We start from the raw sequence: 24,126 nt of genomic DNA on the forward strand, positions 1-24,126 counted from the left end.
TCTCCCTCTGGCTGGATGCAACTAAAACCTGTGAACAAAAATACAAAAAGCAACTTCCCATACAAAAATGTGTACATAGATGTTCACAGTAACATTATTCGTAATAGCCAAAAACTGAAAATAACCCCAATGTCCATCAATTGATGAATGGATAAACAAAATGTGGCATGTGCATACAATGGAATACTATTTAGCAATAAAGGAACAAAGTATTGATAAATGTTACAATATGAATGAACCTTCAAATCATTACACTATATGAAAGAAGCCAGTCACAAAAGGCCACATATTCTATGATACCATTATATGAAATATCCAAAATTACAAGTTTATGGAGACAGAAAGTACATTATTGATTGCCTAGGGCTGGGGTACTGAGGGTGAGGCAAGGAAGGGGAGTGACAGCTAATATTGCAGGGTTTCTTTGGGGGTAATGGAAATGTTCTGGGTGAATATATTAAACGAAAACCACTGTGTGGCGCCTGGATGGTTCAGTAGGTTAAGCGTCTGCCTTTGGCTCAGGTCATGATCCCAGACTCCCGGGATAGAGTCCCAGATCGGACTCTGTGCTCAGCACAGTCTGCTTCTCCCTCAACCCCTCCCCCTGCTTGTGCTCGCTCACTCTCTCTCTCAAATAAATAGGATCTTTTTTAAAAAAAGAACAGGGCACCTGGGTGGCTCAGTTGGTTAAGCGACTGCCTTCAGCTCAGGTCATGATCCTGGAGTCCTAGGATCGAGTCCCGCATCGGGCTCCCTGCTCAGCGGGGAGTCTGCTTCTCCCTCTGACCCTCCTATCTCTCATGCTCTCTGTCTCTCATTCTCTCTCTCTCTCAAATAAATAAATAAAATCTTTAAAAAAAAATAAAAATAAAAATAAAAAAATAAAAAAAGAACAAACACTGGACTGTATGCTTTAAAATGCTTTTACGGTATGTTCATTATATATCAATTTTTATTTTTTTGTCTATTTATTTATTTATTTATTTTAAAGATTTTATTTATTTAATCACCAGAGAGAGACACAGTGAGAGAGGAAACACAAGCAGGAGGAGTGGGAGAGGGAGAGGGAGAGGGAGAAGCAGGCTTCCCGCGGAGCAGGGAGCCCGATGCGGGGCTCGATCCCAGGACCCCGGGATCATGACCTGAGCCGAAGCAGACGCTTAACGACTGAGCCACCCAGGCGCCCCATTATATATCAATTTTTAAAAAGCAACAACCTTAAACATTAAAAATCAAGAAAGCTGGCACATTTGGGAAGTCAAAACTTTATTCATATGGAGTATGTAGTAAAGAATTTACCTTTACCCAAAGAGAGGTCTGCCCTTTGCCTTTGGACTAAGAAATACCAACCATATTGATGACTATCAGATAGAATGATTTTTTAAGAGACTGACTGATTGATCGATTGCTTTAACTAAGAAAGGGTGCTGGATGGCTCAAATAGTTAAGTGTCTACCTTCAATTCAGGTCATGATCTCCAGGTCCTGGAATTGAGCCCCAGATAGGGCTTCCAGCTCAGTGGCGATTATGCTTCTCCCTCTCCCTCTGCTTCTCCCCCTCCTGCTTGTGCTCTCTCTTTAAAAAAAAAAAAATCAACTCCAATAATCCACCAGATAAACAGGCTAAATAAGAAAAAAACATGAGTTGATTTTGAAAGACTGTCAAGATGTTTTCATAAAAAAGTGAAGATAAAAGATTGATGTCCTAAGGTGAGAAATCTTAGATCCCATACAGAGAATAGCCATGTATCTGTTTAGCTAGACTGCAGCTGGAGTGCAGATGGAAACAAATCAAGGGAACCAAAGTGGTGTGTGGGGCCAGACAATGATCTCAATTACTCTACTTAAAAACTACTGAAAGCTGCTGCGCTAGTTATCAATTTATTGACTTTCAGCTCCAAATCCAACCTTCTTTGTCCTTCTCTGTGGTAGTGGAGCTGGACCCTATAAACACCTCCTTTGCCAGCCGGCTCGATGTTAAGTTTTGTCAGCAGAGCACCGGAAGAACACTGCAGAATGAAAGGGGGCTTTTCTTTCTGGTTTACTGTGCCCTTGCCAGCCTGCTCTTACGGCAGGCAGCACCCAGCAACATGAGGGACACTCAATGGCACCCAACCTTCAGCAAGGTTCAGCAGAATGACTATGGGTGGCTTCCCAGAAAATTCTGCTAGTGCCTCAGCCGGCTCCCCAGTGAATGTGGGACAGGTGCCCAGCAGGAAGTTTTCCAGCAAGTTCTACTAATACCCAGTAGGCAGTTTCCTATTTGCCAGCCCAGGCTACAGCACCAGTGAACTTTGTCATCCATTGGACCAGAGCCCCACCCACTCCATTAAGATCTGAATCGCAACCTAGGGACATAGAGGGAGGTCTCGAAAGTTACTCTTTCTTAGGGCACATTGCCTCAGCCCTACAGGTACTGGTTACTCCCTTTAAATAGTTAAAATTTCTGGTTAACCAATTAATAACTTAACCAGTTAACTGAATAACTTCCCTGTTTAAATTACCATGTAACTTTTGTCTGCTGACCAGACCCTGAGACGTAAAACTGTATAGCTCCAAGACTGCAGAAAATATCTCTGAAAAACCCTTTTAAGTTCTTAAAGGGACTAGTACCTCACTCTTTCTCAGCCAGGAGCCAATCATTTTTAATACTTTTTTTGTTGGTTGGTTGTGGCAAAATATACGCAACGTGCAAGTTACCATCTGAACCATTTGTAAGTACAGATTTCAGCGGCACTGAATACACTCACAATGTTGTGCAACCATTACTACTGCCCATTTCCAGAACTTTTTCATCATCCCCCCAAAAAACTCTGTACTAATTTAAACAGTAACTCTCTATTCTTCCCTACTCTCAGCCCCTGGTAACCTCCATTCCACGTTCTGTCTCTACTGAGTTTGCCTGTTCTAAGTATCTCATATAAATGGAACTGTAGAGTATCTGTCCTTTTTTTTCTTCTGTTGCCACATCACTATTTGTCCTTTTGTTTGTCTTATTTCACTTCTCATGTTTTTCAGGTTCATCCACACAGCATGTATCAGAATTTCAATTCTTAAGGGTGAATAATATTCCACTGAATATATATACTACACTTTATTTATCCACTCATCTTCTGATGGACATTTGGGCTGTTTTATTTTAAAATAAAATAATATAATATGGAATAATCAAAATTAAGTGAGCTTCTTCAGAATGGGGAACACAGGGAAAACTACAAAGGGAAAAAAGAATTAAGAGCCAGGTACTGAGGACTGAAGAATGAAAATTAACTTTAAGAAGTAGCAAATCTTCAATAAAGAAATTATCTATTTCATTCTGTAACCTGTCTAAAAACTTTAAAGTTTATAAGACTATCATTCAACACAACGCTGCAGCAAGAGAATAAGCTGTAACTGCATCTGAATATAATCTTCCAACCCCTGATACTTCATATATGCATTAACAAGTAGGCTTTCAAGCACAAAAGAGAAGAGGAAAATGAGCAGATGCCACTACCCTCATAGAGCTACCTTAATGTAAGCTATAGAGAAGTTGTATGATTTTTTTTAAGATCACAAAAATATGTAATTTCAAGCCTTAAGTGGTATGAAGAAATAAACAGAACACTATAATACACTAAAAAAGGAAATCTGCTCTAGCTCGTAAACTCAGCCAAAGTTCTCTGAATAAGACATACTCAAACTGACACCTGAAAAATAAGATGGAACTGAGAGAAAAGCACATTCCCTGCTATGAAGGCAGCATATACAAAGGCTAAGGTGAGAAACAGCTTCCCTACCTATTTGAGAATTGACAACATATATATTTAAAGCTATGGGGATGGACAAAACTACATTAAGTTAGAAGGTAATGAGCAAAAAAACTGAGAAGGAAGAAGGAAGAATGTCTGTGGTCACTTCAGGCAACAAAACAGAGTTTCAAGAAGGAAGCAGTATTCAACTGTGTTAAATAATTCTAAGAAGAAAGAGTCAGGAACGAAAAGTCCCATGGAGTTAACAAAATGGAAGTCATTGGTGACTTAGAACTGCTTTGTGGTCACATAACGGCATCACAACAATATAGTTTAACCAAGGACAGCTACTTATAAATTGTTATCACTAAGCAAAGCCAGAAGCTATTTTTGATGACTCTACCATCTTGCTACTTTTTCTAAATTTCTTCTTTTTGCCCTTCTTTATTTACTATTCTTACCTGCTCCCTAGAAATGATAACGACAAGTTTAAAGTCATAGAGCCTTAGTATGTTGGAGCTAGATGACCCTGACTGGCATTTAGACCTAAGGGACTGATGGGAGTCTGGTCTCTATACACCAGATATCCTGGTCAATTTCCCCAGCGTATCAAAAATCTAATTTTAAGGAAAAAAAAATGAAATCTCTTGCTCATTCCTATTCTATAAGTCAATAGCATTATAAAAGAATATTAGAATACCTTAGCAGAATTGTTCCTCAGACCACAAAAATCACTGTCCTTTTTTCCTATACCTTTGCACAAATTGGTGGTATTAAATAGGCATTCTGCGGGGATGGGGTAACTGGGTGATGGACATTAAGGAGGGCACGTGATGTAATGAGTACTGGGTATTACATAAGACTTATGAATCACTGGGGGCGCCTGGGTGGCTCAGTCGTTAAGCGTCTGCCTTCAGCTCGGGTCATGATCCCAGGGTCCTGGGATCGAGCCCCGCATCGGGCTCCCTGCTCCGCGGGAAGCCTGCTTCTCCCGCTCCCACTCCCCCTGCTTGTGTTCCCTCTCTTGCTGTGTCTCTCTCTGTCAGGTAAATAAATAAAATCTTAAAAAAAAAAAAAGACTTATGAATCACTGAACTCTACCTCTGAAACTAATAATACACTATATGTTAATTAATGAATTTAAATTTTAAAAAAGTAAAAAATAAAAAATACGCAGTATGCTTTAATTTTAATAAATCTTATCTAATTCAAATAAAAATTTAGAATTGTATCATTGATAAATTAAGTGATTAATTTTCTAATTTACAAAATGTTTAAAAGCTGGGCGCCTGGGTGGCTCAGTAGTTAAGCATCTGCCTTCGGCTCAGGTCACGATCCCAGCATCCTGGGATCGAGCCCCGCATCCGGCTCCCTGCTCGGCGGAAAGCCTGCTTCTCCCTCTCCCACTCCCCCTGCTTGTGTTCCCTCTCTCGCTGTCTCTCTCTGTCAAATAAATACATAAAATCTTTAAAAAAAAAAAAAGTTTTACGGGGTGCCTGGGTGGCTCAGTCATTAAGCGTCTGCCTTAGGCTCAGGTCATGATCCCAAGGTCCTGGGATCGAGCCCCACATTGGGCTCCCTGCTCTCCGGGAAGCCTGCTTCTCCCTCTCCCACTCCCCTTGTTTGTGTTCCCTCTCTCACTGTGTCTCTGTCAAATAAATAAAAAAATCTTTAAAAAAAATAAAAAATAAATGTTTAAAAGCTAATTCCTCAAATGCATTTCAATGTTTCCATTTACAAATGTTCACACAATTTCTCAGAGACATATGTTACATAAAATGAAATAATACTAATTTATACTTCATTGTTTCACAGTAATAAAACAAAGCTAATTTATTCCCAGCCTACTGACATTTGGCCACAAGTCAAAACAAAATTTTTTTAGCTGTTAGCAAAGGGCCAAAAACTCAATTCTGTATTAAAGAAAGAATTAAAATCTAGAACATGCAATAGCTATGTATCAAAAAATATATTACTGTCCATTTACAAATATTTCAGCATAGCTCACTATTACTCTGGCATCTGAGCTGAACAGTTATTCAGTGTGAAGGACTGCCTGGCACAATGTGAGACATTTAGCATCCCTGTTTCCTGAACATTAAATGCCACGGTGCTCCCCTTCTTTCTAGACACTTTGAAAATCAAAAATAACCTCATAAATTCTGAACACTTTCCCTAAGGGCATTTACACAATGCCACCCCCACTTGAGAACAACTAGTAGCAGTTTTAAAGCACCACAACCTTTCCCACCTTAATGAAAGTATCTCTCAGGTAGATTCCCAGATTTCCACGTTAGCAATACCAAGTATGTTGACCATAATTTTAACATTTCTTGATGGGAGAAGGTTTTAATTATGAAGTGACTATTATGTGCTATTCTTAATATAAGGCTCTTAGAAATTAAAGTGTGTTTTATCTTTGGTCCTGTATTAATTGACCCCAAGCTGTTTTATTTGTTGTACATAAAACTATTACTTAAAATATATACTGCTTTGTTCGTATTTTTTCCATTTTATTCCTTTTGGCCAAGGTTACTTCTTCCTAGACTGTCTACCTCTAGCATTCTCCCTGTACTAGAGAATATTTTTTACCTGCTAATGACCAAGCTTATTAAATCAAAAGCCTGAACTCATAGATGAAGGCTTGAAAATGGCTCCAGGCCTTCCTAAGAATTAAAGTGCATGGGTTGGACACAACTAAGAATTTTTTTTTTAATTTACTTGTGGTTTTGTAACAGTGCTATGACTGAAAACTTCAAAGATCTGACAACTGAACAAATCAGAAATTAGCAAAGCAGTTATTACTAAATCATCAGTCTTCAGGACTAATGTACACTGCTATACACTATGAAATACTCTAATCAAGTATTATAATTATTACTAATAATATTTAAATAACTCACCTGATTTCTTTTAGTCCTTCTCTCTGGATAACTTGAAGAATTTCTTTATGACTCATGGGTGTATTGGGGTATTTTTCTAAGACCTGAGAAACAAGTACACAATAATAAATTATTTCCTTTTATTATAATTATATATGTAATTATATCTCTTATTCTTACTAAAACTATGTATTAATTTCACGCAGCACATACATATCCAGAGACTTTCCATCCCTTATATTTTGGGACAATAAGAAAAACAGAAAATTAATGGAATATAAACAGGTTCTTCTCTCTTTTAGCCACAAACATATGTCAAGTTCTGAAGTAGAAATGGATCAAAAAGGATAAGATAAATAACTATTATTAATGTGTAATATGAAATTATGTTTACTTTCTGCCTCCACCCCCATATCACAGGCCTAACTGTGGATCTATAGACTATAGTTACTTAAAGATTATGGGCGTCTGGGTGGCTCAGTCATTAAGCGTCCACCTTCAGCTCAGTTCATGATTCCAGGGTCCTGGGATCCAGCCCTGCATCGGGCTCCCTGCTCAGCAGGAAGCCTGCTTCTCCCTCTCCCACTCCCCCTGCTTGTGTTCCCTCTCTCGCTGTGTCTCTGTCAAATAAATAAAAATTTTTTTAAAAAATTATCCATCTTTACATTTCCAGCAAAGATTAGTATGCCATGAGTGCTCAATAAATTCTTAACAAAAACAAATGAGTAATACATTTGTAGCAATATTAACAGGTATCTATGTTCTGGTTCTGGTAAAAAAAAAAAAAAAAAGGAGTAAGCATAGTTTGTCCTCTCTTGGGTTGAATACAACTAAAAACCTGGACAGAATGCATGGAGCAGCTATCTAAAGTCTCTGAAAATGGCAGCAACTGGCCCGGAGCAGGAAACCACAACTACAAGTTATAATAACCCCAAAGTGAGTTTCCTGGTTTTGTTTCCTCTGGGACCACTCAGCCTAGACTCAAAGGCAGTACAAATTCAGAATTGTCCACTAAGTGCAGACAGAAATGGCTCCAAAAGAATTCTTCTTGGTCTGAGGATCCATAAAGGGGGCCCCTAGGAAGATGGGGTTTTCTGGGTTTTTCCCTCTTCCACTTGACCTGTGCCCCCAAGCCAAGGGCAGCAGCCTTGGCAGTGATAGTATCAGCAGTGGCTGAACAGGGACCCAAAACTCCAACAAAGCAGAATCCTTCTGTTCCCATAAGTGTGAAAGGAATCCACACGGCTTTCTTTCTCTGCCATCCTGTTGTTTGGCATCAAAGGCAAATGTGGTTGTGGAAGTATAAAGCAAAAGAGAAATAAAGCCCCAACTGTCTAGCCATGGGACATGGAAGACGGTCTCTAGGAGGCAGAAAGTATCAGGGAACTTGCAAAGAGAAAGCCATTTGAGAAAGTGATACCATGAAGATCTATAAACACTCCTGGGGTCACTCCAGACCTATGCAAATGTGTATCTGACACTAATCATACTATTAGGTTCCCAAATTAGCCAGTAGGTGGTACACATGCAGAACACATCAGAACAGCTTTGCAAAGGCTTTGAAAACTAGACATTGGAATTTTAGTGAAGAGAAGATGAGTTCAAGTTTGTGATCTGAACCTAACAAAGTCAAATGCCTGCTTTAAAAAAATTGCCTCCCCCCACCATTCTCCACTGAATTTAAACTTGGCTTCTTGAAGCATAGTTATAATAGTTGCTTTTAAGTCTTTCTCTGGGGATGCCTTGGTGGCTCAGTTGGTTAAGCGTCTGCCTTCGGCTCAGGTTATGATCGCAGAGTCCTGTATGGGGCTCCTTGCTCGGCAGGGAGCCTGCTTCTTTTCCCTCTGCCTGCCACTCCCCCTGTTTGTAAGCACGCATGCACTCTCTCTTTCTCTCTCTCTGACAAATAAATAAATAAAATCTTTTAATAAAGTCTTTGTCTAATTCCAACATCTGTGTCATCTTGGGTTTATTGTGTGTAGGTTGTCTTTTCCTTATGAGTTCTTGAGATTTTCCTAGTTCTTCATTTGTCAAGTGATTTTGGATTGTACATTAGACATTTTGATGTTGTTATCTTACTCTATGTCTCTTTAAATGCAATGGAGAATGATTGGGGGGTGGTGGATTTTTAAGGGTAATCTGCAGTATTTGTCTTTCTCTGACTTGTTTCACTATAGAGCTAGTATACTATGGCAGATTTCCTTCTTTGTTTATGGCTGAATAATATTCCATTGCATACATATAGTAATTTTCTTTATCTGATCATCTGTTGTTAGACACTAAAGTTGTTTTCAGGGGCACCTGGGTGGGTCAGTCGGTTAAGTATCTATCTGCCTTCGGCTCAGGTCATGATCCCAGGGTCCTGGGATTGAGCCCCACGTCGGGCCCCCTGCTCAGCAGAGAGAGCCTGCTTCTCCCTCTCTCTCTGCTTGCTGCTCTGCCTACTTGTGCTCTCAATCTCTCTGTCAAATAAATAAAGTCTTAAAAAAATTAATAAAAATTAAAAAATAAAGTTGTTTCCATTTCTCAGCTATTGTAAATAATGCTGCAATGAATACAAGGGTGCAGATCTCTCTCCAAGACAGTGATTTCATTTCCTTTGGATATATACCCAGAAGTAGGACTGCTGGTAGTTCTCTTTTTAATTTTTTGAGGAACCTCCATACTGTTTTCCATAATGGCTATACCAACTTATGTAGCACAAAAAGAGCTTTTATATAGAGATATACACACAAAAGATGGTCAAATAAGAACAAAAAAGACTGATATACCTACTAAAAAAACAAAACCTGAGTCCACAGAAAACATATCTTCCTATAGTGCTGCCCAGATAAAATGTACAAAATTTTTACTTTTTCCCTTAATTTATAAATATTTCTAACGCCATACGGTTTACAAACACTGCATAGCCATTCTATTTCATTTGATCCTCACAACAACCCAAGAAAGAGCAGACTAGGGATGCCTGGGTGGCTCAGTCAGTTAAGTGTCTGCCTTCGGCTCAGGTCATGATTCCAGGGTCTAGGATCAAGTCCCACATAGGGCTCCTTGCCCAGCGGGGAGCCTGCATCCCCCTCTGCCTGCCGCTCCCCCTGTTTGTGCTCTCTCTCAAATAAATAAAAATCTTTAAAAAAAAAAAAAGAAAAAAGCAAGCAGCATAGGTTTAGTTATGTCTATTTTACAGGAAGAAAAGTAAGACTCAGAGAAGTTACAAAGCATAGTCTGAACTTAGATGGCAAAACTCTTAATTCCCCAAGCTAAAGAGGATAATAACAACACTTTATACAAAGCAAACGGTTCAATGATTAAAAATATATATTTATTTTGTTAACTAAAATATGCCCTGGAATGATAAAAACTGTGTCTCTGTTGGATGGGTAGGTTCTTACTTACTGAGGCAAAAAAACTAACAGAATTGCAGAAATGTCACTTGCTATTTTGATTAAGATGAGAATGGGACATTCAACTGTAAAGATCAGATAGAGACCTTTTTCTCAGAGGTCTACTTTGAAACATGACAAGATTAGCTTAATGAAAACATCAGCCTCCACATGTCTATAATTAAGTCGTTATCTTAAGAGGTAGGTTCCTGGCTCTGGCTTTAGTAATGAGCAAGTACATAAAAATGAAAAACAAGATCCTGGTGGGGCCTGGGAAGATTCTGAGTATTTTGAGTGTGTTTCGCAAACTCTAGTATTAATCAGGCTTGAGGCGCCTAGGTGGCCTCAGTCGGTTAAGTGTCCCGACTCTGGAAGTTGGGCTCAGGTGATGATCTCAGGGTTGTGAGACAGAGTCCCACATCGGGCTGGGCATACAGCCTGCTTAAGAGTCTCTCTTTCCCTCTGCCTCACCCCCCCCCCAAAAAAAAGCTAGACAAGGGTGTTTCACCGACTTCCAATGATTTTTCATGGTATTCCACAAAGAAATTAATTCCAGGTGCTGAGTTACTATATAGTCATACCCCATACGTAAAGTAACAACGGTTTCCCCAATAATAAAACATATTCATTCTAGAAAATTAAAACATACAAAAAAAAGTTTTGTTTAATTGTATGTATCGTATGTATAGGGATTCTGCCATGAGAGAACAGGACTTAATGTTCTGGCATATTCCCTTCCAGGAGTTTTTCAGTAACATTGTACATACTTGAGATTTCTTCTGCATATACCAGTTGCTACTGTTCTATTATCACAAGCCCTTTTTTGCAAATCTTGAAACATTATTGATATATTTCAGAGCAGCATAATGCTCCACTGAATGTGTATACATATACACACTAAATCACGCAGTCCATATTTCCTATTGTTGCATATCAGCATAACTTAAGGAGGCACTATATCCTGAGACACTATACCAACACAGGCTTAGAGTGAGACATCCTTATTTTATTCCTGACTCTACCATTTAGAGCTTTGTGACTTGGGAAAGTCAATCTCTGTGCCTAAATTTCATCAAGAAAATTAGAATAAGAACATCTTTAAATTATGGAATAACCATGAGCATCAGAGAGAATATTTTGTTTTGAGCTGCTCTGCTGAGAACTGGAGAAATAGCAAATTCTCAATAACTGTGTTATTGTTTCTTTTTTTACTGTAACAAATGCCAAATGTTTCTGATTATTTTTAAAGTTTTCTAACAAGTGGAATTGCTGAATAAAGTTATTTTAATATTACCAAATTGCTATCCACCAGATGTATAGGAGTTTCACATACCATTAACCAGCATCTGTATCATTTTAAAAATCCTTGGTAACTATTTTAAATATACATATACTACAATTTTAAAATGCTAGTTACTAATGAGGTTGGATTTTTCACATCATTAGACATTTGTATTTCCTATGTTGAATGACCCTGACATGAGGCAATAAGTTACTTGATCTAAATAATAAAAATCATATTAAAAAATAAAATTATAGGGGTGCCTGGGTGGCTCAGTCGTTAAGCATCTGCCTTTGGATCAGGTCATTATCCCAGGGTTCTGGGATCGAGCCCCGCATTGGGCTCCCTGCTCCGTGGGTAGCCTGCTTCTTTCTCTCCAACTCCCCCTGCTTGTGCTCCCTCTCTTGCTATGTATCTCTCTGTCAAATAAATGAATGGAATCTTTAAAATAATTATTTAAAAAATTGTAAAATTTAACCAGCCAGGGGTGTCTGGCTGGTTCAGTCAGTGGAGTATGGGACTCCTGGTCTTGGTGTCATGAGTTTGAGCCCCACGTTAGGCATAGAGCCTACTTAAAAAACAAAACAAAACAAAAAAAAACAAAAAACTTAACAACTACGTCACAGAAATATCAGAGAGTTGTCTGAACACTAGAAATACACTGCTTTTATTCCATTACAGAAAGGAGAACATTCAATGATTTTGCCAAGTCTACCTAAATTTATTTCTATCAACAAGTTAAAAGAGTAAAACTGTACAACTTATTGGCCCAAAGCAGAAAACTATGGTATGGGTATAAACGATGCTCCATATTTAGTTGCTATTCTAGGCAAATTCAGTTCCAACATAGAACTTCCCCTCAAATAATCCATCTGGTTGCTGGAAGAAAACACACAGCCACTGAAATCTATGAGGAACTCTTGCTCCAAGTTCTGCTTGGGAAAGTGGGAAGATGTAGAGGTTTTTGTAAACCGTACTGAAAACCCTGGAGTTGACAAAAGAAGACCACTTTGTGCAACAGATGTCATGCTTGCCCTGGTCAAGAACTAGAAGGGATTTCTAGGGAAACTGATAAAATCATCCACCTGGCAATTAAATTTCACCCTGTTACTATCATTAGGAAATCCTGGATACTAAAAACATATAATACAAATTTAAATAAGGGCACAAATAAGAGATCTGCTTGATTTTCTTAAATGGTATCAGTACTTACAACAAATACTCCTCTCCACACAGCAGTAAATTGACTGAGACTCTGTTTTGGTCTCTGTAAGAGCTATTAATATGGGAAAGGGATTTCAGCTGGAAAAAAAAAATTAACTGATGGAAAACATTCAAGTGTTTCAAAGCGTAGGTAGAGAGGTCAAAGAGCCTGCTTCTAATAGCTCTAAGAATACATCCTAGGTGACTAAAGGCTCTAAACACCAATCCTTCATTGGTAGAGTGAGGGTTATAACATTCTCATAAATAGGAACATGAAATAAAACATTCTGCAGTATTCTTAACTTACCATGTGTGGCTGATAAACAAAAGTGGCTTTTGTTATTATTAGTCAACTATATGACAAAACTGTTTCCCAGTTCACATTTCTGATACTACCCTCATTTAAAATTTCACCAGTGTTCGTAAGAGGGATAAAAATACAAAAGGGGCGCCTGGGTGGCTCAGTGAGTTAAGCAGCTGCCTTTGGCTCAGGTCATGACCCCAGGGTCGTGGGATCCAGCCAGGCATCAGGCTCCCTGCTCAGTGGGGAGCCTGCTTCTCTCTCGCCCTCTGCCTGCCACTCCCCCTGCTTGTGTACTTGCTCTCTCTGTCAAATAAATAAATAAAATATTTTTTAAAAAGCTGAATATTAAAAAAAAGAAAGAAAAATACAAAAGATAGCATGCTTTTCTCAGGTTACCTGCCCTTTGATTTTTCCACTATTTTCATCTCAGATAATTAACAATGCCCTACAATAATTGCTGCCAGTAATAAAAAAAATTACGTAAGAAGCAAAATTTACAATGTGAAATAATTTTACATTAAATGCTAAGACTTCACAATCATATCAAGTCATTTCTCTAGACTTTAAATCCTGTTTACATTACAGATAACCTACTATAAAAGACCAGATTTAAGACTATTCTGCAAGAAAAAAAACAAGAGTGAAAAATCACTGAATAAGGAACTTGCATTCATATGCAAAAATATTTTGATTAATTAATCATAATGAGGCTTCTTTGTCTGCCCAAGGAGCTAGAAAATGGAAATTAATAAAAATTTCTCCAGCAGAGCAGCTGACTGGCTCAGCCAGAACATGCAACTCTTAATCTTAGGGTCATGAGCTTGAGCCCCACCTTGAGTGTAAAGCCTACTTTAAAAAAATAAATATTTTTTAAAATAAAAATTTAAAAACTTAAAACTTAAAAATAAAAATTTGTAGGGGCGCCTGGGTGGCTCAGTCGGATAAGCATCCAACTTGATTTTGGCTCAGTCATGATCTCAGGGTCATTAAGATAGAGCTCCAAGTCTATCTTGGACTATCAGACTCAGTGGGAAGTCTGCTTAAGATTCTCTCCCTCGGGGTGCTGGGTGGCTCAGTTGGTTAAGCAACTGCCTTCGGCTCAGGTCATGATCCTGGAGTCCCAGGATCGAATCCCGCATCAGGCTCCCTGCTCAGCAGGGAGTCTGCTTCTCCCTCTGACCTTCCTCCCTCTCATGCTCTCTCTCTACCATATTCTCTCTCTCAATAAATAAAAATCTTAAAAAAAAAAAAAAAGATTCTCTCCCTCTTGGGGCACCTGGGTGGCTCAGTCGTTAAGCATCTGCCTTCGGCTCAGGTCACGATGCCGGGTCCTGGGTTCAAGCCCCACATTGGGTTCCCTGCTCCACGGGAAGTCTGCTTCTCCCTCTCCCACTGTCTGTCTCTCTGTCAAAAACAAAGATTCTCTCCCTCTCCCGCTGCCCTTCCCCCACCCCCCCACGTGCGTGCACTCTCTCTCTAAAATAAAAAAGTAAATCTTTAAAAAAAACTTCTCTGGCATATCACATCTTAATTGAAAAGTGACTACTAGGGTGCCTGGATGCCTCAGTCAGTTGAGCGTCTGCCTTTGGCTCAGGTCATGATCCTGAAGTTCCAAGACTGGGTCCTGCATCTGGCTCCCTGCTCAGTAGAAAGCATGATTCTCCCTCAGCCCCTAACCCCACTCATGCCTCTCTCTCTCTCAAATAAATAAATAAAATACTTTGGGGAGGGTACGTGCTGTGGTGAGCACTGTGTATTGTGTGTTTAAGACTGATGAATCACAGACCTGTACCCCTGCAACAAATAATACATTATATGTTAATAAAAAAATAAAATTATACACAAAAAAATAAAATCTTTAAAGAAAAAAAGAAAGGTGACTACTAAACCACTATTTGAATGAGCCATATTCAGAATTTAAAACATTTATATTATTCATGGTAACAGTAATGATAAAAATTAATATGTTCTAATTTATTACCCAGAGCAAGGAATTACTTTAATATGGTTGCATTTTTCTGTTTATACAAAAATACGTATTTTAACATGAAACATTAAAGTTATTAAAGTTGAAGACCTAAAATTTTTGTATCCCTTTTAGTGAGGACTTCATAGATTTTCTAGGTGTACTATTCTCTAAGGAAATAAAATAGACACCCTTAAAACTGCATAAGGGGTATTTACTTTCCTTAAAAAAAAGAAATGTTTATCACTAGTTCCTTTAAATACTAGGCACTTAGGGCACCTGGGTGGCTCAGTCGGTTAAGCGACTGCCTTCGGCTCGGGTCATGATCCTGGAGTACTGGGATCGAGTCCCACATCGGGCTCCCTGCTCAGCAGGGAGTCTGCTTCTCCCTCTGACCCTTCCCCCTCTCATGTGCACGCTCTCTCTCTCTCTCTCTCTCTCTCTCATTCTCGCTCTCTCAAATAAATAAAATCTTAAAAAATAAAAAGTTAAATAAATACATACATACATACATACATACTAGGCACTTAGGTGGCTCTTGGTTTTGGCTCAGGTCATGATCAGGGTCCTGGGATCAAGCCAGTGTAGGGCTCTGCGTTCAGTGCAGAGTCTGCTTGTCCCTCTCCCTCCCCCCCCCATATACTTGGGGCTTGCTCTCTCTCTAAAAAATAAATGAAATCTTTTAATAAGTAAGTAAAAATAAATACTAGGCACTTAAAATTAATCTTAATTTAGAAAATTATTTGTGGGGACGCCTGGGTGGCTCAGTTGGTTAAGCATCTGCCTTCGGCTCAGGTGACAATCCCAGGGTCCTGGGATCAAGTCCCACATCAGGCTCCTTACTCAGCGGGGAGCCTGCCGCTCCCCTGCTTGTGCTCTCTCTGACAATAAATAAAATCTTAAAAGAAAAAGAAAATTATTTGTGCTAAATAGTCTCAATATTTAGAGCTATATAAATCATTTAGTTAGGGGGAGAAAAAGAAATGTTTTCAATTAAAGACTGAAGTAATCTATTTTTAAAGTTTATTATAGAAATTTTAAAACATATACAAAAGAGAACACTACAATCAACAATTACAACACATGGCTTATACCTTATTTCATCTATACCACCAGTAAAGTAATTAATTACTATATTTCCTCACTTGCAAACTGGTTATTCATGACCACTGTCCACTTAGTATACACTCCATTTGTATGCGTTCTATCTTCACATTCAATATAGTAAAACTGTAAGATAAATAAATAATAAAACTTTTACTGTCACATTTATTGCAAATATTTTTTCCAGTTTATTATTCATCTTTTCGTTACTGTTGCTTTTCCATGGAGGTTTATATTAACTTCACATATTACAACTGATTGTGGTCTTTTCTTTTGATTTCTTTTAGCACTTCTACATTTAAGTATATCTTCTCACCCTTCGATAGTTTTTTTTTCCGTCTTTTCATTTACATCTAACTTTGAATTCACTTAATTTTTAATAAGAAAATATGTACGCACACTAAAGAAACCCAAGAGTGAGAGATGCAGAAAGGAACAAAATGGCCATATATTTGAGCAAAAATACCATATTCCATTAAATTAGTATTACGTACTACTACTATATTGTATTACCATTACTATTACTATTACATTATTTTACCACAAGTTTAATGTAAACGAAAAGACCACAGTACTTTTACAAAACATTTAGCTTACTTTAACCACAGGAGGGCAGTGTTTATCAAACAAAAGTATCATTCCTTTGGAAGAGTTCATGGAATTACTTACAAAACACAATTTTTAAAACTACTTTATAACAATCAGAGTAGCTGCTCAAAAGAACTTTTTGTTTTAATGTAAACCCTATGCCCAATGTGAGGCTTGAACTCATGACCCCAAGATCAAGAGTCGCCAGACAGGCGCCCCTGCTCAGAAGAATTAAAATTAACACCACACTGAATTAAAGCATGATAAAATAAATTTTTTTTAAAGATTTTATTTATTTATTTGACACAGAGAGAGAGAGACAGTGAGAGAGGGAACACAAGCAGAGGGAGTGGGAGAGGGAGAAGCAGGCCTCCTGCCGAGCAGGGAGCCCGATGTGGGGGGGCTCGATCCCAGGACCTTGGGATCATGACCTCAGCCGAAGGCAGACGCCAAACGACTGAGCGACCCAGTCGCCCCAAAATAAATTGTTTTTTAAAGTGTGCTTAAGGGGCGCCTGGGTGGCTGTCGGTTGAACATCTGCCTTCAGATTAAGTCATGATCCCAGGGTCCTGGGATCAAGCCCCGCATCTGTCTCTGCCTGCCACTCCCCCTGCTTGTGCTCTCTCTGTCAAACAAACAAATAAAATCTTTAAAAATAAATAAAGTGTGCTTATACATCTATTTCTTTACTTGCAGATTCTCACATCCAGCTAATGAAAAATATATTAAAACTATACTTTGAGTACCAGGAATAATGTAGAGAGCCCCTAAGATTCGAGTTTAACTCTAACCTAAATAACAGCCATTTTCAATTATTGCTGCACTTATGAGTTCCTTCCAGATAGGCAAATATGCGGAGCCCGAATTTTACATCATCTAGATGATTTTATTTTACATTTTAAATGTATAGATAAAAATTATTAATCTTTATAGGTTTATATCAGTGTTATATGGCTTACTTACAAAAGCTTCAATTGGTGTAACTAATGTCATAGTAATGAAAAAGGTCACCCAGGATATACGCAGAATGATGAAAGCCTATGCTACAGAACCAACATACCAATGCTAAAGAGTCAGAGAAGTAAAACCAGCAAATAACTAAGGAGTGGCCAGAGGGATAGGAAGAAAATCAGAAGAACATGGTACCTCAGAAAAGACAAAAGAATTCTAAGAAGGATGAAATAGTCAACAATGTCAAAAACCGAGAGGAGTTGAGATAACAACTTCAAAAACCACTCTATTTTGCAACAAGGAGCTCTTTAATTAGCTTTACAAGTTCAGATTCCACTTAATCAAGAGGGAAGAAACCAAACTTGAGAGGGTCTGAGCACTCAATGGGGAGTCCAGAGGTGGCAACAGAGAGTTAAAACAACTCTTCCTACAACAGTGAAGGAAAGGTGGAGTCAAGGAAAAATTGTTTAGTCAAATGGACTTGAACAAGTTTTACGGAACCAAGATAAAAGGAAACAAAAGTATCCCTAGCTGCCCAATTCTCCCCCATCCAGAGATCAAGTTCGACAAATCCTTCATTATCCAAACTTGTGCTACTTAAAATTTTACACTTGGGAACAAGATGAATTCCAAGGATGTAGTATCCACCACCTACCAAACTAACTATATAAAAACTTTCTATGTGAGTTTAGAAGCTAAACAGATAATAACAATACATGGAATTTTGAAGGAATAACTAATAGAGCCAAATATCTGAAAAGGAAAGAGGGGAAAGGACCTTACCTGGCTGCTTAGCAGTATCTGTTAATCACTATCTCTGTCCTGAGATGCACTCCTCTATTCAGCTCTGTGACACCAGACTCTCCTTTTCCCTCCTACCTCTCAACCAGCAACTTTTCATTCTCCACAATCCTTTACTGTTGATCTTCCTCAGGATTCTCTTAATTTCTAATCTTGCACATTTTCACAATCACATGGTTTCAAGAATCAGTAAGTTCCTACAGCAGCATTCTATATACCCCCAGTAGTGCTTATCACACTGTATTTATTATAAATGCGTTTAAAATCATTACTCTTGCCCAGTGGTACATAAGCTCCATAAGGGCTGGGACCTTCTGTCTTGTTCATAGAGTATCCCTCGTGCCTATCATATGGTAGGTCTAAAACGTGGTGGCTGACTGACCAAATTAGGAACACAGGTGGCAAAACTGGCCTTACACAATTGTAAAAATATTTGTGTGCGTGTGTGTGTGTTTTTAAACAAGGAAGAAGGATGAAAGGTGAATGCAAATAAGTTTGTAGATTCAGGGTAGAAACTTAGATGTAAGAAGTGGCTGAGGAGATTTAAATACAAAGAGACAGCTACAGATAGCCAGAGAAGATTGCTACATAGGCTGGCTTTGTAAACTCACAAGTATAGTTTTACCTACAGGTCCCTCAATTCTGAACAGCTCTATCTGTCAAGGCATTCTGATCTAGTTCATTCCACTTAGATTCTTTTTACTTGATTATCCAAGAAGTCTGTATGTTATACACACTCTTAGTTCAAGCAAAAAAAAGTTCTCAAAACCTAATTCTCCCAAAATTCTTGATTTAATACTTATCTAGCAGTTAAGTGCTAGGTTTCATCTAAAGTGCTTTACATACATCAGCTCATTTAATTTTTATATTAAATCTGTAAGGTAGATATTATTACGGCATTTTTTTCAGATGTGAAAACTTTGGCACAGGGAAAATAAGTAACTTGCCCAAGGTGACATCAGCTAGTAAGTGATGGAGAACAAGATTCTTTGCTCCCAAGCATTATGCTATACTGCCTCTCTCAATCAATTACACATTCATACTACTCCTAAAATTAACTGTTACTGTAACATACAATTAAGTGCCAAAACCTGGGGCTGCGAAGATGATAAACAAACAAGTCCTATAGTCCACAACTCGGATAGAGAAAGAGTGGCGGAAAGGAGAGAAAGACAACTATTAGATAAGAAATACTAAAAAAACATAAATAACTAAGGAAAATAAGGTAAAGAACATTTAATTGTTGGGCGCCTGGGTGGCTCAGATGGTTAAGCGTCTGCCTTCGGCTCAGAGTCCTGGCATCGAGTCCCGCATCGGGCTCCCTGCTCCTTGGGAGCCTGCTTCTCCCTCTGCCTCTCTCTCTCTCTCTCTCTCTGTGTCTCTCATGAATAAATGAAATCTTTAAAAAAAAAAAAACATTTAATTGTTCCCATAAAAATTATGCACTATTTCAAATATAGAGGAAACTATAAAATAAAAGAAAACTTATGTATGGACTAGCAAGCTTTATCTAACCTGCAAAAGAAAATGAAGGAACTGGGGCTCCTGGGTGGCTCAGTCAGTTAAGCATCTGCCTTCAGCTCAGGTCATGATTTCAGGGGTCCCGGGATCCAGCCGGTATCATGAGCAGGGAGACTGTTTCTCCCTCTCCCTGTGCCTCTCCCCATGCTTGTGCGCTCTCTCTCTCTGTGTGTATCAAATAAATAAATAAATCTTTAAAAAAAGAAAGAAAGAAAAAAGAAAATGAAGGAACTTTCTGAAAAGATAGTAATGTTCTATACCTAGACTAGGGTGGTAACACACAGATGCACACATTTGTCAAAATGAATTCAGCTGTACTTTTAAGACGTGTGCATTATACTAAATAACTATTGCACCTCAATAAAGCTGGCATATACCTCAATTAGTTGATTTTTAAATAAATTAGGGTGCCTGGGTGGCTCAGTCGGCTAAGCATCTGCCTTCAGCTCAGGTCATGATCCCAGGGTCCCGGGATTGAGCCAGTGTTGGGCTTCCTGCTCAGCAGAGAGCCTGCTTCTCCTTCCACCTGCTGTTCCCCGTGCTTGTGCTCTCTCTAATAATTAAAATAAAATCTTAAAAAAAAAAATTAAAGCAAAATGAAGGAATAGAGAGAAAAAATGCCACACTCCCTGAAATTCAAGAGTAAGAACTTATTATGGAAAAAAAATAAATTTGAAAATGGGCTAGAATGGAAATGTTTTGTATTAAACTCAACTTACTCATATCTGAGAACCAGACTGTTTTAATGCCTGAAATGACCATACAAGAGAGGCAGTGAAGGGATATCCAACAGAAAAAGTTAGGGAAGGAGGGATGAGAAGCAGAAAGGATAAAGTTCTCTGGGGAAAAAAAATTAAATTTTTAAGAAAAAAGATATTTGTATAAAAAGATATTTTACAGAAAAGATATTCATATAAAATTGTATGGCCATCTGGGGCGCCTGGGTGGCTCAGTCGTTAAGCATCTGCCTTCGGCTCAGGTCATGATCCCCAGGGTCCTGGGATCGAGCCCCGCATCAGGCTCCCTGGTCGGCGGGAGGCCTGCTTCTCCCTCTCCCACTCCCCCTGCTTGTGTTCCCTCTCTCGCTGTGTCTCTCTCAGTCAAATGAATAAATAAAATCTAAAAAAAAAAAAAATTGTATGGCCACCAATTGTAGCCATCAAACAAAAATAAAAGTAGGATGCCAAGAGACAGCAAACAATATACAAGAGGCCCCTGTTTTAGGCAAGTGAGAATTCTAATGGTAGAAACAGACAACAAATACGTAAGAAAAAAAATTCTTTTTTCACATAGTGGTAAGTACAACACAAAATAAAACAGGATGCTAAGGTTGACAGCGAATGGGAAGAGAAATAATTCCACCGAGTAGTAAGGCCTCAGTAACTACCCAACATGTAACTGAGAACTGAGTGACAAGTTGCCAGACAAGGGAATATTTGAGGGCAAAACAAAAGCAAAGGCCCATTTCATTAGTTTAGCTCAAAAGCCATGAAAAGTTTTAGTCTATTTAGTCATATGGAAAATAAAATTCAAACTCAATAATAAATATTTCATCAGGGTGGTTTCACTTAAAAAACAATGAAACAGGGACACCTGGGTGGCTCAGTTTGTTAAGCGTCTGCCTTTGGCTCAGGTCATGGTCCCAGGGTCCTGGGATCGAGTCCCACATCGGGCCCCCTGCTCAGCGGGGAGCCTGCTTCTCCCTCCGCCTGAAGCTCTCCCTGCATGTGCTCTCTTCTCTCTCTCTCTGACAAATAAAATCTTTTAAAAAACCCAAAAACAAACAAACAAAAAGAAACAGATAATACATTTAAAGAAAGCAAAAAATAAACAGTGAAAAGTTTTATTCCCTTCTCCCCCTCACTGTCCACCCCTTATTCTCCCCTCTCCTCCTCACTTACTAGTTTCTTATGTATCCTCCTAACATTAAAACAATCATAAGCAAACACTCTCACTTTTGCACAAAAAAAAAGGCAGCAAGTCACATACAATATTCAATATATGACCTTATGCATCTAGTATATCCTGAAGGTCCTTATGTTTATATAGAAAGCATCTATTCTTTTTTATAGCTGCATAACATCCCATTCTATAGACATACTACAATTTACTTAGCCATCTCCTAATTTTGGGACTGTTTCCCATCTTTTGCACAGTATATAGCAAAAACAGTTGGTGCCCTGTATCACATCCCAAGTCCACAGGTGAACTCAGTTACATTTGCTGTGGATGATTCCCACTTACAGTAACAGTGTCCCACCTCATGCTGATAATAGGCCTATCTCAAGGTTCCACGAGTCTCTTCACTTCTCCGTCACAGGGCTTTCTCCAAAGCCAAGGAAGCCCAAACAGCAGCAGGGCAGCCCACGAGTGCAGAGGAGTTAGCAACCCTACCAGAAATCCTCAACCCCTCCCAGGATGAACAAAATGCTCCAGACTGTCTTTTTTTTAAGATTTTATTTATTTCTTTGACAGAGATAGCGAGAGAGGGAACACAAGCAGGGGGAGTGGGAGAGGGAGAAGCAGGCTTCCCGCGGAGCAGGGAGTCCAATGCAGGGCTTGATCCCAGGATCATGACCTGAGCTGAAGGTAGACACTTAACGACTGAGCTACCCAGGCGCCCCTACTCCAGACTGTCTTAACCTACTCTGTACACATGCAATAGACGCACAAATGAAGAAGTCGTGGTGACAGGGATGAAGGCTCTTTATGACCCCAACAACACAGAGCCTTTCTTTCATGAAAACTGGTAAAGCTTAGCTACTGTTGCTGCTGAGTATCCAAAACTTGTCATCAAAAAAGGCCAACGCTGAGCCCTCTGTATGTTACAATCCCTCAAAAAGATGAGCCAGCTGACAAAGGAGAAGGAACAAGAACAGGGAAACAATGCTGATAATACCACTCTACAAATGTGTTACTACCAGAAAAGAATTTCAGTAAAAGGATTCTAAGATAAAAGTAGGTTCCAAATTCTAGGGTTGTTAGACCATCCCTGATAAAAATTTCCAACAAAATTAAGCTAAACCATACACTAAAAAAAATGGAATGGGGGGGGTTTGACAATGCCTGGGTGGCTCAGTTGGTTGGGCAACCAGCTCTGGGTTTCAGCTCAGGTCATCATCTAGGGGTCCCGGGGTCTGGCGGGGAGTCTGCTTGAAGATTTCTCCCTCTCTCCCTCTGCCCTTCCCCCCCGCTTCCATGTGCACACTTGCATACTCTCTCTAAAATAAATAAATGAATCTTTTTTAAAAAATTAAAATTAAAATTAAAAACTGGAGCTGGTATAGTTCCTAATTAAAGTTAGGGTGCACCTCTCTCCCCATCTTCCTTCCACTACAATTCCCATTTATGATTACAAGACAGAGCTAAGAGTATATGAATAATATAAATGAGTAAGTTGATTTCAAGATATACCAAACTTCAAACGCTTCAAAAACTCCTACTTTTTCCTCATAATCACTAGTGAAAATGGTTAGAAAACTGCCTATTAAGGAAGCCTCAATAATTACAAAAACTATAAAATGTTAAACTTGTTCTCATTGTAATGCAATAAAAGCAGAAATTATAAAAAATAATTTTTTATAATGTTTTTAATCCCTACCCCAAAAAAACCTTGGACCAAGAAGGAAATCACAACTATACCTAGACAAAAGAAAAAAAAAAAGTAAGTGAAAGGTGTAATTATGGAAAAGAAGTAAGCAACTTATTATTTGTAAAAGTGTTTCTCTTATTTTCTTAAACTACTTGAATTTTTTTTACCATATTTAACTGATTTCAACAAATATCTAAGCACCTTCTATAGAGTTGGCCCTTGAACAGCATGGGTTGGAACTGTACAGTTCCACTTATACACAGATTTTTTTTTTATAAATACAATAGAATTCTGTAGATGTATTTTCTCTTATGATTTCCTAACATTTTCTTTCCTCTAGCTTACTTTATTGTAAGAACACAGTATGTACTACACATAACATACAAAACAGGCGTTAATCAACTGTGTTATCAGTAAGGCTTATGTCAGTAGTAGGCTGTAAGTAGTTAAGTTTAGGGGGAGTCCAAAGTTATACTTGGGTTTTCAACTGTGTGAGGGGGGCAGTGCCCCTAACCCATGTAGTTCCATCACATAACAAGTCATCTAAAATATCCAAATATATACTCTACTATCCTCAACATACTATCTTCACAGGACTAAGTTAATCCAATTCCACTGTCTCTCAAAAGTCATTCTCATGTACAGCTTTGGTAATGAACCTTTCCTCAGTTAAAATGCCCTTTTCTGGGGCACCTGGGTGGCTCAGTCATTAAGCGTCTGTCTTCAGCTCAGTTCCTGGGATTGAGCCCCGCATCAGGCTCCCTGCTCAGCGGGAAGCCTGCTTCTCCCTCTCCCACTCCCCCTGCTTGTGTTCCTGCTCTC

The 24,126-nt window shown here is 38.8% G+C and overlaps 1 protein-coding gene across 3 annotated transcripts in view; it reads right to left on the minus strand.

Annotated features, from left to right (window-relative positions):
- ASXL2 (ASXL transcriptional regulator 2) overlaps positions 1-24,126 on the minus strand; it is a 141,407-nt gene that overhangs the window by 78,342 nt on the left and 38,939 nt on the right. Inside the window, exons 1-2 of one of the 3 annotated variants that reach the window (XM_073897087.1) lie at positions 19,707-19,894; positions 6,634-6,716 (exon numbers count right to left, since the gene is read on the minus strand). In XM_073897087.1, coding sequence (XP_073753188.1) covers positions 6,634-6,689 — 56 coding nt within the window. In that variant the 5' untranslated portion in view covers positions 6,690-6,716; positions 19,707-19,894. Of the gene's footprint in view, positions 1-6,633; positions 6,717-15,892; positions 15,978-19,706; positions 19,895-24,126 lie in introns of those variants that run through there. The other 2 variants (XM_073897085.1, XM_025867869.2) reach the window with 2 other exon arrangements.

The sequence above is a fragment of the Callorhinus ursinus genome, unplaced genomic scaffold (assembly GCF_003265705.2).
Source record: "Callorhinus ursinus isolate GAN/ISIS: 27379988/994484 unplaced genomic scaffold, GSC_fseal_2.0 scaffold10, whole genome shotgun sequence".
In the NCBI taxonomy this organism is placed as follows: Eukaryota; Metazoa; Chordata; class Mammalia; order Carnivora; family Otariidae; genus Callorhinus; species Callorhinus ursinus.